Source organism: Dryobates pubescens, chromosome 4, assembly GCF_014839835.1.
Source record: "Dryobates pubescens isolate bDryPub1 chromosome 4, bDryPub1.pri, whole genome shotgun sequence".
NCBI classification, from domain to species: Eukaryota; Metazoa; Chordata; class Aves; order Piciformes; family Picidae; genus Dryobates; species Dryobates pubescens.
This window is the reverse complement of record NC_071615.1, coordinates 3,398,000-3,413,037: the sequence shown is the minus strand read 5'-3', so window position 1 is coordinate 3,413,037 and position 15,038 is coordinate 3,398,000. Positions and strand designations below refer to the sequence as shown.

Below are 15,038 nucleotides of genomic sequence, written 5' to 3'. Positions count from 1 at the left end.
GCCTTCCAACAATGCTGTCAACCACCTCCTGCAAGCTGCTCCCGCTGCTCTCTGCAATCCATCCTCTGTCACTCCAGCATGGAAAAGAATTGACCAGTGCTGAACTGAAAGCAACCTCTTAATCTAAGTAAGAGGTGGGAGTTGTAGTGTTTGTAAAATACTGTACAAATTGGGAGGGTTTAATCACACTAAATGAAGGATCAGATTCATTAAGTGGGAAGCAGTGTACATGGATAATTTCAAGGGTTGAGGCTGAATACAGGTTTTAAATAGGAAGTGATCAGCCACTATACACAACACAGAGCAGCTCTCAAACATTTTTAATGGCAGTATTTGCACACACTTTAGTTTAATTAACACATGGCACAAGAGAGACTTGGTAACTAGGATGTAGTCTCACACCGGGCGTCTCAATTAGAGCACAGGAAGTTTCAGGCACCAATACACCAAGAAGAAAGTCACCCACCCCCACCCAGCAAGGTCTGCTGATTTGGATTGCCATCACACCTTGTTCCTCTTGGATGAGGCAATAATTCCTTCTCTCCAGATGGAGAAGCCCCCTCAGAAGCACGTGGATGATCAGCTGCTCATTTGGATTTATTCCTTGTTTTCTGCAATCAAAATTCAGGGGGCTGTGTATTGTCGCTGCCCAGTGAGCCACGTTACATTTCTGACAGCTATGTTTATTAGTAAATATGTAGTAATTGCTTCCAGAATTAACTAGAGCTGCTCTTCTGTGCCTGTATGTGTAGGAGAAATCTGCTGCAATGTGTGATCCCTTTGTTAGCACTCGCTAGGTGCTGCAGAATGTTGCAGACGCGTCTTGGGTTTATGCCTCTGCACGTGAGGTGTTGGACCGGGGGACAAACTTCAGAACAATTGGTTTCTCTGGAGTGAAGAATCCCTTTGAATTCAGCTTGAGGGGGATCTGCAACAATAAGAGGAAAAACTCTATTTAGAGATAGACAAATGATGTGAGTAAAGATTAAAGGGAAGAAACCTGGCTGTGGTTTGGACAGACTTGATCCATAGTATCTGGAAGGGGACCTCCTGAAAGAGTGAAGCATTTGGTATAGGCATCCATGGTGAGAAACCAGGCTTCTGGCTCTCCTCATGTCAGTTTCAAATCACAATGTATCATAGTGTCAGTCAGGGTTGGAAGGGACCACAAGGATCATCTAGTTCCACCTCCCCTGCCATGGGCAGGGACACCTCACACTAGATCAGGCTGGCCAGAGCCTCATCCAGCCTGGTCTTAAACACCTCCAGGGATGGGGCCTCAACCACCTCCCTGGACAACCCATTCCAGGGCTTCACCACTCTCATGGGGAAGAACTTGTTCCTCACCTGAGTTTCTTTGCAGGTCTGGAAGGTGAAATGTTGCAATAGGGCAATGATGGCAACTTTCAGAGTCAGGAGAGCAAAGCGCATCCCAATGCAGTTCCTGGGACCAGCTCCAAAGGGCAGGAATGTGTATGGGTCTATGTTCTCTTTGTTTTCCTTGCTGAACCTGGATAATGATACAGTTGGGGAAAAGAAATGAAGGCAAGGTAAAAAAAAAACCCAAAAGCTACATATTGTGTTATTTATCCAGAGATCCCTTGCTGGTGTCCTACAGAACCTTTTTTCCTTCTTTTTTTGGTTTGTTGGTTGTTTTGTTTTTGTTTTTTCCCACTAAGGTATCTAAGCAACCAAGGACTCTGACTGGGCCCTTGTCCAGGACATGATGGCATACTACTTGGGTGTTTTCTTTTAATTCTGCCTGTCCAGACTAGGCTTTCCCAAAGTGACTGACATTTCCTATCTGTTGTATTTGGAGAGAGAGAAACCAGGAGTCGGTTTGGTTCAGCCTTGCTGGGAATGTGAGGTAGAATCATAGAATCCTATGATTCCAGATGCAGTGGTTTATAAGGGTTTGCCTGTTTACAAGGGCATGTCACAACAGGACAAGGGGCAGTGGTTTAAAACTAGAGAAGGGTAGGTTTAGATCAAACAGAAAAAAGCTCTTTACTATGAGGATGGTGGTGGAACACTGGGACAGGTGTTCCACCTTCCCTGGAGACATTAAAGGTAAGGCTTGCTGGGGGTCTGAGCAACCTGCTCTGGTTGGGGCTTGTCCCTGCTTACTGCAGGTGGGTTTGGACTAGGTGACCTCTAGAGGTCCCTTCCAACCCAAGCCAGTCTATGAGTTTATGATATCAGTTATAGAAGTAATCAACTAGGGAAACATTATCACTTCCTTGAAAACAGGAAAGGCAACTTTGGGAGGATTAACTGTGGTATATCTGGCAGCAAAGCCCCTGTGAAAGGAACAGGTTGAGCAGTGAAGATTACACAAAAGGATGGCAGCTACAGAAAGTCACCAACCACCCTCTGCCAGCAAGCCTAAAAAATGGTGCAAGATACTCTGAAGTAGCAGTGTTGCCCTGCCCATCAGATTACGCTTGAAGCTCTAAGTGCAAAGCTCATTTTCTTCTTACATGGCATTCCCAAGAGCCTGCAATTTCCCATGGATATTGTTTGTAAAAAGATAGGAAGTACCCCATTAGGAAGCTAATCAGAGATTAATACTTAATTAAAAAAGGCAGCATGCTATTTCTTCCCTTTCACTATGCTGCTTTTTGTACCTTTCTGGTCTGAACTCCTCTGGGTTTGGCCAGAACTCAGGGCAGCGTTGCAGGGTGAAAGCTGGGATCATAACAACTGTTCCTTTGGGAATGGTCACTCCATTTATTTCTACATCCTTCTTGCAGGTTCTCTCGATCCGTCCCCCGATGGGGAAGAGCCGAAGGGTTTCGTTCAATGCCATGTCAAGATACTCCGTCTGCATCACTGCCTCGTACGTGAGAGGAGCCTGGAGGGCAACAGGAGAATGGTGATCAGGTATGTTGGCATGAGGATTGGTTTGTCCTAAAATGTCTGCTGAGACTGGAGTGTCTCCAATCCCTACTCCCCCAGTTATGACTCAGACTCACTGAGGAACAAACTCCAAGGTAGAAACTGAGTGTTCTGTTTCACTTTCCGTCCCCAAGTGAGGGTTAATGCCTGGAAATCCACCTCCAGTTGTGCATGAATGAGGGGAGGCTAAGGGAGCTGGGATTGTTTAGCCTGGAGAAGAGGAGGCTCAGGGGAGACCTTATTGCTGTCTACAACTACCTGAAGGGTGGTTGTAGCCAGGAGGGGGTTGGTCTCTTCTCTCAGGCAACCAGCACCACAACAAGAGGACACAGTCTCAAGCTGTGCCAGGGGAAGTTTAGGCTGGAGGTGAGGAGAAAGTTCTTCACTGAGAGAGTTGTTAGCCATTGGAATGGGTTGCCCAGGGAGGTGGTGGAATCCCCATCCCTGGAGGCGTTCAAGAGGGGATTGGATGTGGCACTCAGTGCCATGGTTTAGTCATGAGGTCTGTGGTGACAGGTTGGACTTGATGATCTTTGAGGTCTCTTCCAACCTTTGTGATTCTGTGAAATGGGTCTGTGCAGTGGGGTGGCCTGGAAGGTTTCAACTGTCAAATGAGAATCATTGCAAGGCTGAGATGTCTCAGTGTGTGTCTCTTGGAGCTTTTGGAAAATCCCAGGGGGAAGGTGCTTAGGATCTAAGGATTTCTCATTATCTTCACTGACCAAGGAGGACAGCTGTCATGGTTTGGTATGGGTGCCTTTAAAAAATGTTTGTGGACACAGGAAATTGTTATTTCATACCCAGAATGCCTGCATCTAGCCTTCATAAGGGACCAGCACACACTCTCAATCCCCTTTTTCTCCCTGTCTCTCCTTCCTGATGCTGCTCCCTTGTCTTTGTGGTTGTGGGGGAGTGAAGCCTGGAGCTGGCAAGATGAATTTTAGCTGCGTCACATGGGGTTGCAGAGAGGCATGGGGGGGTGGCATTTGAGCCCTGGATTTTTGGCCTGGTTGGTGGAGTTTGGGGAAAACTATGGCTTAATGGACTGCTTTGTTAAGCCTAGACTATGGCTTTCGTGTATTTTATATGCTTGACACTGTAGCCTGTCGTTTATGAATAGCACTTCCATTTAGACTTCCGATAATGGTCTGTATTTTCATCCAATCCTGTGTGGAGTTTCATTTAACTCCTTTGAGAAGAGTTAGAGAGCCTATCTAGCTGCTTAAACTGAGACAACAGCAGGGTCAGAGGGTCTTCACCATCACTCAATGTCCTCTTACCTTGTTGGGTAAAATTCTGTCGATCTCCTCCAGCACTTTTTGCTGCACGTCAGGATGCAGAGCCAGTTCGTAGGCCAGGTAACCAAGTGTGTTGCTGGTGGGCTCATACCCAGCAAAGATAAAGATGAATGCTTGTGACAAGACTTCTGCGTCAGTCAGGGCTGTGAGGAAAGAGGACACAGGGACATAAGCAAAACCAGTGTTGGCTGGTGCTCTTAGCAACGAGCAGGTAGCAATGTGTGTTTCAAGTAGGCTTGTGGTTGTTTTCTGATAACACATTTATAGCTCCTCTGCTAATTGTGTGGAAAAAGTCACTTGATAAAGGGGCCAGATGATTCCTGGCTATAAATGGTTGGCATGGCAGTCCTTCTCCCTGGCAAAGGATCCTGGGGCACTCCCCTTAACCCTGGCGCTGGCAATGAGGGACAGAGACTTCTGCATGAAGCTGGTCAGTGGACAAGGTGGTGACCCACTGAGCCTTTCTGTGGGAAACAGTTCCCCATATACTGCTCAGTCCCACAACCCCTGTTCCCATGATGAGTATTTGGAGGCTGTTACCTTTATGTGAGTGACTTGCTTCATTGCCTCCCTTCTGGGATTCGATCATCAGCTGCAGAAAATCTACTCTGCCCTAAGAAGAAAAGCAGGAGGGGTTTTGGTGAGGAGGCCCCTGGAGGGCTCAGATAGGCAGATTTCACAGCCTAAGCGTGATTTTTAAACTGAAAGCTTCCCCAAAATGCAGGTGACTTCCCTCTTGAAAAAAACCACAAAGCACTTGCTCTTAGTTTTGAGAACTATTTGTCTTTTTCGAGCCGTTTGGTGGGAAAGCAGTGTCTGGAATTAATTCCAAGGGAGCCAAACTCTAAATGGGAGAATTATTAATTATTATTTTTTTCCTTGGGAAGCAGATTCAATTTTTGACAAGTGAGAAGGAAAGGAACAACCCTGCAAAGTGGTGGTGCTGCTTTTGTGCTGATCTCGTTATTTCCTCCCTCATCCTCTGTCTAATCTTCAGAGTCTCTTCCTTCTGATTTATTACAAGTTCTGCAGACCCAAGCTTAGTCCAACCCTACCAAGCCTTCATCTGAATTTAGCTTCAGATCGTCAGTGTACAAAGTCCACTTGCTCCTTGGCCAGGACTGGACAGGAGAGGCTTTTCTGAGGGCATTTACAGTATTTACCCTTAAGAGGATTCAAGGTTCTGTGAAGCCATTTTACATCGGCTTCACCTTTGATACCATCACCCTAATTATGTTCCCCTTGGGTGTATTTTCTTCCACAACTGCCAGCAAATTCATGCTTGCTTACCTTGTGGGGCTCCTGTTCACGTTCCTTCTTAATTTTGGCAAGGGACCTCATGAAGAAATCTACAGCACTTCTGGGGAAGAAGCTGAAATTCATCTTGGCCATAAGAGGAGTAAGGAATGGGAACACAACTGAAGAACAAATAGAGGATAAAATCACACAGTGTAAACAAGCCCCACCTCATAAGATAGCTATCAGTGCTACTGAGGAAGTGATGCTGCTGCTGAGAACTTAGTTCCTTGCTTGATTTCTTTACCTGGCAAAAGATTGGATTTTGCCCTTTCCTCCTCTTTCTCCTTCCTTTGGGATAGTTTTTCTTGATGCAATCCCCTCCCAAGTTTCTGTCAAATGGGCACAACTGAGCTGGCTATAGTCATTGCTTTTAGAGATGACCAAAGCCTGATGCACCTTCTCTTTCTAAGGACAGGTTACTTCAGTACATTGTGGCTCAGAAGAGAAATACTGCAGATTCTGAATCCTTTTCCTTCCTTCCAGGCTGAGCTATTCACTGCCATGCTGTGCTCATACAAACATTTTTCAAGTCCCCTTCAGAGCATTTCCTTCATCACAGAGGCTGGATCTTGAGCTCCTGTATGGATCCATAAAACCTACAGCTCTGTGAGCAGATCACCACCTTTCCCCATGTTTTCAGCCTTGGTTTAAGGCTGCAAGTGATTTAAGGTCCATTGCTATCACTGCTAAACTGTTTCACCACCAGGAAATTTCATCTAATTACAGTCCACACTCAGCACTCTCTCCCAGAAAAACAATTTCAGATAGCACCATTCTCCTCAAGCCTCATGGCTGAACTTGCTTTTCAACCCATAAATAATTTTCCATCACTTATTTGGATATTGGCTTGGTTGATCATCTGTTTCTTGCACTGTGGATGCCAAAGGTGGAAGAAGTCATTACCCATCTCCTTCCCAGAGTTTCAGCATGAAGGTAACAATGAGGAAAGCATGAGATGAGCCATTAGGGCTTCCATCCTAGCTAGTGAAGTTATTTGGGCAATAGTTGCCTGGTTAATCTATACCACCAGTCCAATGCTTCCTAAAGCCACACTGCAGTAGTACTGGGTGCCCAGGTGGCCAAGAAGGCCAATGGCACCCTGGCCTGTATCAGGAATAGTGTGGCCAGCAGGAGCAGGGAAGTCATTCTGCCCCTGTACTCAGCACTGCTCAGGCCACACCTTGAGTACTTTGTCCAGTTCTGGGCCACTCAATTCAAGAAAGATGCTGTCTTGATTGAATATGTCCAGAGAAGGGCAACAAAGCTGGGGAGGGGTCTGGAACAAAAGCCCTAGGAGCAGCAGCTGAGGGAGCTGGGGGTGTTTAGCCTGGAGAAGAGGAGGCTCAGGGGAGACCTTCTTGCTGGCTACAACTACCTGAAGGGAGGTTGTAGCCAGGTGGGGGTTGGTCTCTTCTCCCTGGCAACCAGCACCAGAGCGAGAAGCCACAGCCTCCAGCTGTGCAGGGGGGGACTAAGGCTTTCTAAGGCTTGACCTTAGAAAGAAGTTCTTCACAGAAAGAGAGATTGGCCATTGGAATGGGCTGCCCAGGGAGGGGGTGGGGTCAATGTCCTTGGAGGTGTTTAAGAAGAGACTGGATGAGGCACTTAGTGCCATGGTTTAGTTAATTAGATAGGGTTGGGTGATCGGTTGGGTGGTGAGTTCGACTTGGTGATCTTGGAGGTCTCTTCCAACCTGGTTGATTTTGTAACTTTGTTATAACCTGAGTGAGGTTTTCAACAACAAAGGCACTCACATGCCAGGATGAATAATGGGTCAAAGAAGTCAAACTTGACCAGTTTCTTCATCTCTCTGACAAAGGGGTCATTGGGGTTGTTCATGGAGTCAATGTTCACACCGAATGAAGTGCTGGTGACCACGTCCATGCCGTAGGTTCCAAAGATGCTGAGGAAAGATGGAAGAGAGAGAGACTGTGGTTAAAAACTATGGACCAAGTGAATATATTTTTCCCTAAGGCCCAGGTGACATCCAAATCTAAATTCTTATAAGACCTCCTGCCCTGGCTTTGGTAAAGAAATTGGGTATATGGTAACTGAAAAGTGAAAGGGGTAGAATTTGAGAGAGCTTTGTTTCCAAGGCTGTGTGGGTTCTGAAATCAGACAGCTTTCCTGAGGCTTTTGGAACAGCATGTGGCTACGTGAACAGGTTAGAGCAAGGACAGCATGTGGCTCTTGAACACGTTAGCTTCTTGGAGAGAGGTGGTAACGCACCTTGCTTCGAACATGCCATGAAAATGGTCTCTGCACAGCCCTACAACACTACAAATTGTTTAAGCTCTCTCCTTGGTAGGGGAGAGCTTTGCTAGTGTGTGACTCCCGGTGTGCAGCTGCCTCTTCTGCAGCTGTGCTTTGAAATTGGAGGTGAAATACACAGAGTTTGTTTCAGAGCCTATATTGAAGGCACAGGTGAGGATGGCACATCTGGGGCCACACCACAGCCTCCCCCTCCAGTATCCCCAGCAATGGGGCAAGTGGTGGATGAGCATCCCACAGTGCTGGGGTGGGCAGAGAGGTCAGCAACCCCAGTGTCCTGTGGTATAAGAAAGTGTTGCACAGAGACTATATGTAAGGAAACCTGGGTCTTCCTGGTGCATTTGTGGTTATGTTAGGTCTGTGGATTCACAAAGCTGAGCCAGAGCATTTTTTACAGGGAGTTAGATGGAAAGAAAAGACTTCTCTCTGGGTTTCTGCCTCTAGAAAATTTCACTGACATTCCAGCTTAATTTTTCTCCTCTTCAAATTTCCAGCCAGGCTTTCAGCTATCCCCATTCCTCATTTCAGGGGCCTGGTTTACCCAGAGAGCCATCTGCGTTGCCAGTAACAAATGAACCTCAGCACTTGCTAACAAGGTTGGCAGCTCAGCCTGCTGCTCCTAGCAGCTACTTACTCCTTCACAGGCAGAGCACTGTCCTTTTCTACTTGCTTCTGAACATTCTTCACCAAAGCTTCCCCATAGTGCTTCATTATAGGGAACATCTGTAACACAAACCAGATATGGTCACTTAAGTATAGTACATTTTACTCCTCTAAGATAGGCTTATGGAGGCTGCAGGGAGTTTCATGAATATTTACAGATAAGATCTTTCTGCTAAACTTCTATTTCAAGCCTTTTTCCTTTTAAATTAGGCATAAATTAAACAGGCCAGTTTAGTTGCCAGGATCTGAGTCAAGAAATCAGACCCTTGTGGCAATCTCAGCCTGACAACACTGTCTGCTGACTTTCTGATTTAGCTGGTACCTGCTTTGCTTTTTTACCTCCTTGAGTTTCCCGCTGGTGAAGGTTGGAGAGAGCACAGTGCGAAGCCTCTTCCACTGATCGTCTTCAGCTAATGAGACAGCATTGTTCAGCACCCCTGCTAGCTCTGTGTGCTAGATGGGGAAAAGGCAAGGTGTTAATCCCAGAAAAGACAGTAGCTTCCTTGCAAGGATGGAAATGGTGCATGCAAGTCCCTGCCCAGGTTGTTTCAGGGCTACTGGCAGAAGGCTGAGGAGTTAAAAACAGCCTCTCTCAAGGCACACACACACACACACACACATATATATAATCCCCCTTCCTGCAGTAAGACAGCTGTGAGATGTCATTTCCATATCCAGAACAAATAGCCCAACAAGCCCAACACCCCTACATATGTGTGTGCTCCCACCTAGCTGTGCTGCCCAGCTGGTGGCACATGTGCTAGCAGGACCCTTGCAGTGTCCTGCATGCTCACACAGCCTCCAACTCGTCCATAAATACATAGGTGGGAAAGCAGAATTTGTGCAGGCAGGCAGACAGCCTCTCAGCCAGCCTGGGTCTGCAGTCCCCAGGCTGTAAGGCAGGGGAACAGTGACATACAGTGGCCAGTTACAGTAGTCCCTATAGCACAGACACTCATCCCCTGTGGAAACCCTGCTACAGCCTTGTCTCCTCTACTTTGTTTTTTGGACTCTGTGGTACACCACGATGCTTCTGCTCTTACCCTCCGGTTGGTAAAGGTGGTGTAGCAATCTTTAACCAGCACAGATTTAATGATTTGAGGGTCCATGACGCCCAGCACAGGCTGCCTGCCGTCATAAAACCTAGAGGAGGGGAGGAGAGGAGGCAGATAAATACCCCCAGGTAGTTGAAGTGCAAGGCTTGGCTGATGCATGTGAAACGAAGCACGTTAAACAAATGCTCCTCCATCAGCAGCCTTGCTCTTCCGTAGATGCCCAAGTACAGACACGTGGAAAGGAGAAGTGGTAAAGGACTTCCAGACCTGCTCCCATCTGGTTTTGTAAATGATAAGGGGGGCTAAATGCCTTCCAAACTCACTGGGAAATGAGCAAGGCTCAGCTCCTCAAAAGACCAGACAGTAAATGAAGCAAGTGTCTTCACTTTCTCCCCTGACTCTCTGTGTTTTTCCAGACACTTAAACACATTACTGTATTAGAAGGAAACTTGTTCGACCCCTTTCAGGCTCTTGAATTGAGTGTCTGGAGACTTGGGCTGACAGCACTGAAATATCCTTGGAGATGAAACTCAGTCCTTGTTTTTGTCTTTTTAAGCTGCCAGCTCTGAATGCTTGCTTGGAACAGATGTAGATTAAGCAGATTTGTGCACTTTCTCCATCTATGTTAAAGATATCTCTTCCAGACTCCATCTTCTGAAGCTGCTATAGGGACCAGTGGGTGCATCCCAGAGGATATGTAAGCTTGTAGCCCACGTTCTAACAGCAGTGGTAAAAGCCATAGGAGACACCCAGAGCAGATCAGTGAGAGCTACACCAGAGTGTGCAAGGAAACAAGGAAGTTAGTGGACTTTGGATCTGCTTCTTCACTCGATACTGGGAGTTGCTCACATTCCTCTGCTGTTTGTTAAACCAGAGCAACCTGAGCTTCTAGTTCCAGATTCTCCCTTAAGTAAATAATGTGCTGATTCTTGTTAGGAGCAGGTGAGGGCCTTTTGTTACCGGTTTTTAAATAGCCTTTGTAGGATAGGTCAAAGAGTTGTCATACAGCATGGCAGGGGCACAGCCCTGCAACCCTCAGGCTTTGGTGTGAAGCATCTCGAGCACCCTGTTGCTGCACTCATCATGCTGGGAGCATTAGGGCTGCAGGTAGAGGAAAAGGGAGCTTCCCTAGTGAGATTTCTCTCCCCTTTGCATGGATTGTGTATTTAAGAAGAGATCAGTGGTTCATACTTACCCCCAGACTTTCCCATATTTCTCAAAGCACTTGTTGTCAAACTCCACGAAGCCCTGTGGAATGCAATTTGGAAATCATCTCAGAGGGGAGGATGCTGGAGATGGTGGATTGTGACTCTCTGTAAACTGACTGTCAGGACTGCTTCCTGACCTTCCCTCCTCTCCAAAACCTCATGGATGGCACAAATACACATGGTGCTTGTGAATGAGCTGTTTGCCTGGACGCTGTCTAAGGGCAGCTGTAAATCAGCTACCCCTGAGTACTTGTCTGGAGATGCACCATGGCACCTGAAGATGCCCCAGGGCACTGAGCAAGGCCCTGTGGTCTGTTTACTGAGCCCTTATCCCACATGGCCTTTGCCCAGGCTGTTCATTGGAGTGAAGCTTGCCACTTGGAGATAACTTATCACCACCATGTATCTGTTCATCTACAACTGCATGAGCAAAGCCCCTGTGTTTCTAGAGCCAGGAGGGCTTCACTCACTTACATGGCGATATTCCAGGCACGTCCCAAAGAAAGGCAGAGGTCGGGGCCCCGGAATGCCCAGCTTCTTGAACACACCAAAGGGCCAGGTCCCATATCTGTGGGGCAGAAAAGACAACTGAATGCTGCATCACCGTGGCACTGGGGCTGTGAGCTCTCCTAAACCTGGAGACTGCAGCAAGGTCCCTTTGGCTCTACAAGGAGGCTGATCCAAGAGCTGGGAAAAAAAGTGGCCCAGAAGAAAACTGCCTTATAAAAACTACTTAGTAAACATGGTAAGGCTCACTGCTGCCACACAGAGCTTCAGAAGCATCACTCTGATGTAGAAGCAGCTGTCTCCTGGAGGCATAGGTACTCTGGTGGAAACAGGACCTTAAAGCCTTTAGCAAAAGTCAAAAGAAGAGCTCATTGCCAACCAAAGGAGAGGCAGAAAAGGGAAGTGGAAGAAGGAACACCAAGCTTGCATGTTTTTATTGAGCAGAAATCAAAGCAGTGCCAGGAGTGATGTCCCAAACAGGGCTGTTGTCAAGCTGCACTTTAATTTCATTTATTGTTCTCCCTCCCCTTAGCCCAACGTTAGCTCAGTGGTGCATCAGGAAAGCTTGTCTTGATGGTTTTCTCTTTAGATTTTATTGACAGCTTTGCAGATTTCTCTCCTCTGAAGCCCCCTTTTTGGCAGCTGTAAAGTTGCTGCTGCTACCTCAGGGCCTTCTGTTTCTCAACAAGGGCCTGGGCTGCAGCCCTTTGAAGCTTGGCTTTGGCTGTGTTGAAAGAGCTCCTCAAAATATTTGTTTTTAGTTAGTGGCTGCAGCTTCCCAAGTGAGCAGTTCATTGCAGAAGGCATGTAAAACTGCAAAGGTTTGGCAGGGGGATGCTATCAGAGAGCCTTTTTGGGCCCTGTGTCAGCAACCACTCAGCCAGCATCTCGGGGATGCTTTCCTGAAAATGCCAGAGTCTAGACTGAGACCCAAAGAGAGGATTTCCTTGCAATTAAATAATACTTCCCTAAATCTGGGGCAATGCAGATGAGATCAGTCTCCCCAGCAGAGCTGCAGCCAGAGCACAAAAGTGAACTTCATTTTATGGTCCAATCAAAGCAGGCAAAAGCCAGGGAACAAGGTGTTCGCAGGTGCAGAGAGGTTTCACAGAGCTCAGTTTGTCAATGTTTAACCTTCTCTGTCAAAAGTTAATTCAGTACTAGGAATAAAATGTTTGTGGGTTCTCATTTGTAATGTTTATGGGCAGCCAGGGCTGCGGGAGGACCAGGAAATGCCAGGCTGGTTTGGCTACAAAGCCTAGGAACACTATGGGAACGTAGGCTAGGCTTAATCCATTTGAAATATGGCCAGGAGAACACAGTCTAATGCTCTTACGACTGAAACGTGACATGGTTTTCTGCAGGCTGAGAAGGACCATTCAGTGCAAAGCCAGAGAATAATCATTACTGCTTCTTACCAGGGATGTGAACCAGAAATATCAGATATCCCTTCGTGTGTGAATTGGCACAGCACTGCCCCAGACAGACAAGAAGCATCTGAACAACTTCCCTGTGCTAATGGGCAGTGAAATTTCTGTGTTAGCTGAGAAAGCAGAGCCCAAATATCCAGGCTCCATCCCTTTTGTCACAACAAAGTTGCAAGTGGCTGCAGAAGGTGGGAGTCTGGAGAGCAGCAATCTTAGATGGCCTCATAGAATCAGTCAGGGTTGGAAGGGACCACAAGGATCATCTAGTTCCAACCCCCCTGCCATGAGCAGGGACACCCCACACTAGATCAGGCTGGCCAGAGCCTCATCCAGCCTGGTCTTAAACACCTCCAGGGATGGTTATCGAAACAGGAGGGCATGGGTCAATAACGAGGTGGAGATTTTGGAGTTGTTTAGGGTTGGTGGTTGTTTGTTGTTGTTGTTTGTAAAGAATATATCCCAAATAGGCTTTTTTTTTCTTAAGAGTGATCCAAATCGTAGGAAAGGGCTTGAAAAACAGGGCTAAAAGTTCAGAGCTTCCTGAACTGCTGTGGTTGGAGCAGTGCCAGGGCAGACAAATGGATTGTGCTCGTGTGCACCACATTAATCGTTAAGGTTTATGGCTAGCAACATGCTGTCTCTGCCTAAGGGCTTGTCAACACTACAAAGTTTGTCAGCCTAGCCTTGTTGGCAAGGGCTGCCAGCAGAGATGCTGTATGTCCCAGCAGAAGGAGGTTTTCAGCCAGCCCTGCTATGCTACAGCACAGAAAGGCATCAGCAAAGCAGACAAAAGCATTTTCTCACTAGCATGGCTCCTCTGAAGCAGCAGGGTATCCTCTTGCCTGCTGGAGTTTGTCTGAAAAGCCATGAGCAGGCAGATGACCTTGCTCTGCATTTTGTTGCTTCCCCCAGCAAGGCTGGGCTGCGGAGACAGGCACAGGATGCTGTCCCTGCAGGTGTGTTGTACATCCAACTGCTGCAAAGTATCCCTCTGGGTCCACCTGCCCGTACATGAAGCATCTTACCTGGGCACCTTAGCAGGAGTAAGAACTGATCCTATGAATGCTCTTTTCCTGGTGTCTTTTTGCTGCTCTCCATCTTTGCAGGTCAGGCATTAGGGTCATCTACTCCATAAGGCAACCTCAGTCAGGGGGGGCACAGCCTTCCTTCCACTGTAGTTCTGGGGCAATCAGCCTAAAGGATCATGATCCTCACTGAAGCCAGCACCCTGCTGGTACCCAGTGCCTGGCACCATTGCTCTCTGATTGTTGCTCTGATGCTTAGCAGCAAGGTTATTAACAGAGCATGGGAGCACTCCAAACCTCGGAGCAAGATCTTGCGTCTGTAGTGGCTCCTCTGCTACTTCCTGGTGTTTCAGTGGAGGCTGAAAATATAGGAACCACACCTATCTCTTTTCTCTTCAGCAGACTAGGTGCATGAAAATGAGCAGCAGCAAGAACAGGAAAATTGCACAAGCAAGGGAAAAACAACCAACCAACCAAAACAAAAAGAATCTTTTACTCACACTACCGCAAGGGCTATGAAAAGAAGCACAAGGGCCCATGTCTCCAGAGAGAGGGAGGGAAGAAGGTTCATTTTGGCTCTTCTCTGGTTGGCTTTGAGCTCTCTTGATGTGCTTGTCCCAGGTCTGTGAGAAAAAGGAACGGTCTGCAGTGTGCAATCTTCTGTGCCCAATCATATGATTTATGGGCTGTCCTTCTGTCGTGGAGGAGGAGGAGTGGGAAGCAAAGGTAGCAAAGTATGCTAATCTGAAAACCACAATTTGTGTGGTAGAGAAATTGTTGTGCTAAGGTTCCAATTCTTTAATACATCTGTTGACAAACATCTCAGCTAGCTTTTCTGTTCCACCAGCAACAACTGACTTCATATCGAGTAGTGCTCCTGGGCTTCTCCACCAAAATAAATAAAACCAAGTTACAATGAAAAGGTAAATCCCAAAGCAGGTGTCAGAGTTGGTTTACAAAAGGGAACGAGAAGTGAAAAGGTTATTCATATATTGTGTGACAAGATCTTTTCTGGCAGCTGACTTAACTTTGCCAGAATTTAAGGCTTTTGTTTTAAAATCTCTTTCTGTGCTGTGAAGCTCTGTGGTGGATCTGAAGCAGCTTCTAACAAGGGCAGGAAGATGCCTCCTGTAAAAGGTTTCAGAGGTTCACCTTGTCTGCTGGCTTGTGGCCAGGTGTTTTGTAGGAGAAAGACCCTTGCTCCACGACTGTAAGCACTTAAATACCACCATTTCCAGAACACCACTCGTGAATAAAACCAACACCCCCTCCTCTGCAGCCTCTGGCAAAAACCAAAAGCAAAGGGAAAACACAGATTTTTTTTTTATTATTTTTTTTTTTTTCCTGTCATGAACTCCTGTAAGGATGGTGCAGAAAAGTGACTTAA

At 46.9% G+C, this 15,038-nt stretch overlaps 1 protein-coding gene across 1 annotated transcript; it reads right to left on the bottom strand.

Moving 5' to 3' along the window:
- Positions 1–610: 610 nt before the first annotated feature.
- LOC104297083 (cytochrome P450 3A12) lies at positions 611–14,336 on the bottom strand. The gene is made up of 13 exons (XM_009896989.2): positions 14,152–14,336; positions 11,167–11,260; positions 10,680–10,732; positions 9,473–9,572; positions 8,769–8,882; positions 8,401–8,489; positions 7,250–7,398; positions 5,487–5,614; positions 4,737–4,809; positions 4,179–4,339; positions 2,628–2,854; positions 1,348–1,510; positions 611–928 (listed from the first exon to the last, which is right to left on the bottom strand). Exons 1-13 carry the CDS (start codon positions 14,220–14,222, stop codon positions 830–832), a joined length of 1,521 nt encoding a protein of 506 aa, XP_009895291.2. The 5' UTR covers positions 14,223–14,336; the 3' UTR covers positions 611–829.
- Positions 14,337–15,038: the final 702 nt, after the last annotated feature.

Coding starts and splice junctions, on each gene's coding strand:
- LOC104297083 (XM_009896989.2), bottom strand. CDS start 14,222: ATGAACCTTCTTCCCTCCCTCTCTCTGGAGACATGGGCCCTTGTGCTT. Junction 5,615..7,249: donor CCCATTATTCATCCTGGCAT/GTGAGTGCCTTT, acceptor TTTGTTCTTCAG/TTGTGTTCCCATTCCTTACT. Junction 1,511..2,627: donor GAGGAGTTCAGACCAGAAAG/GTACAAAAAGCA, acceptor ATCATTATCCAG/GTTCAGCAAGGAAAACAAAG.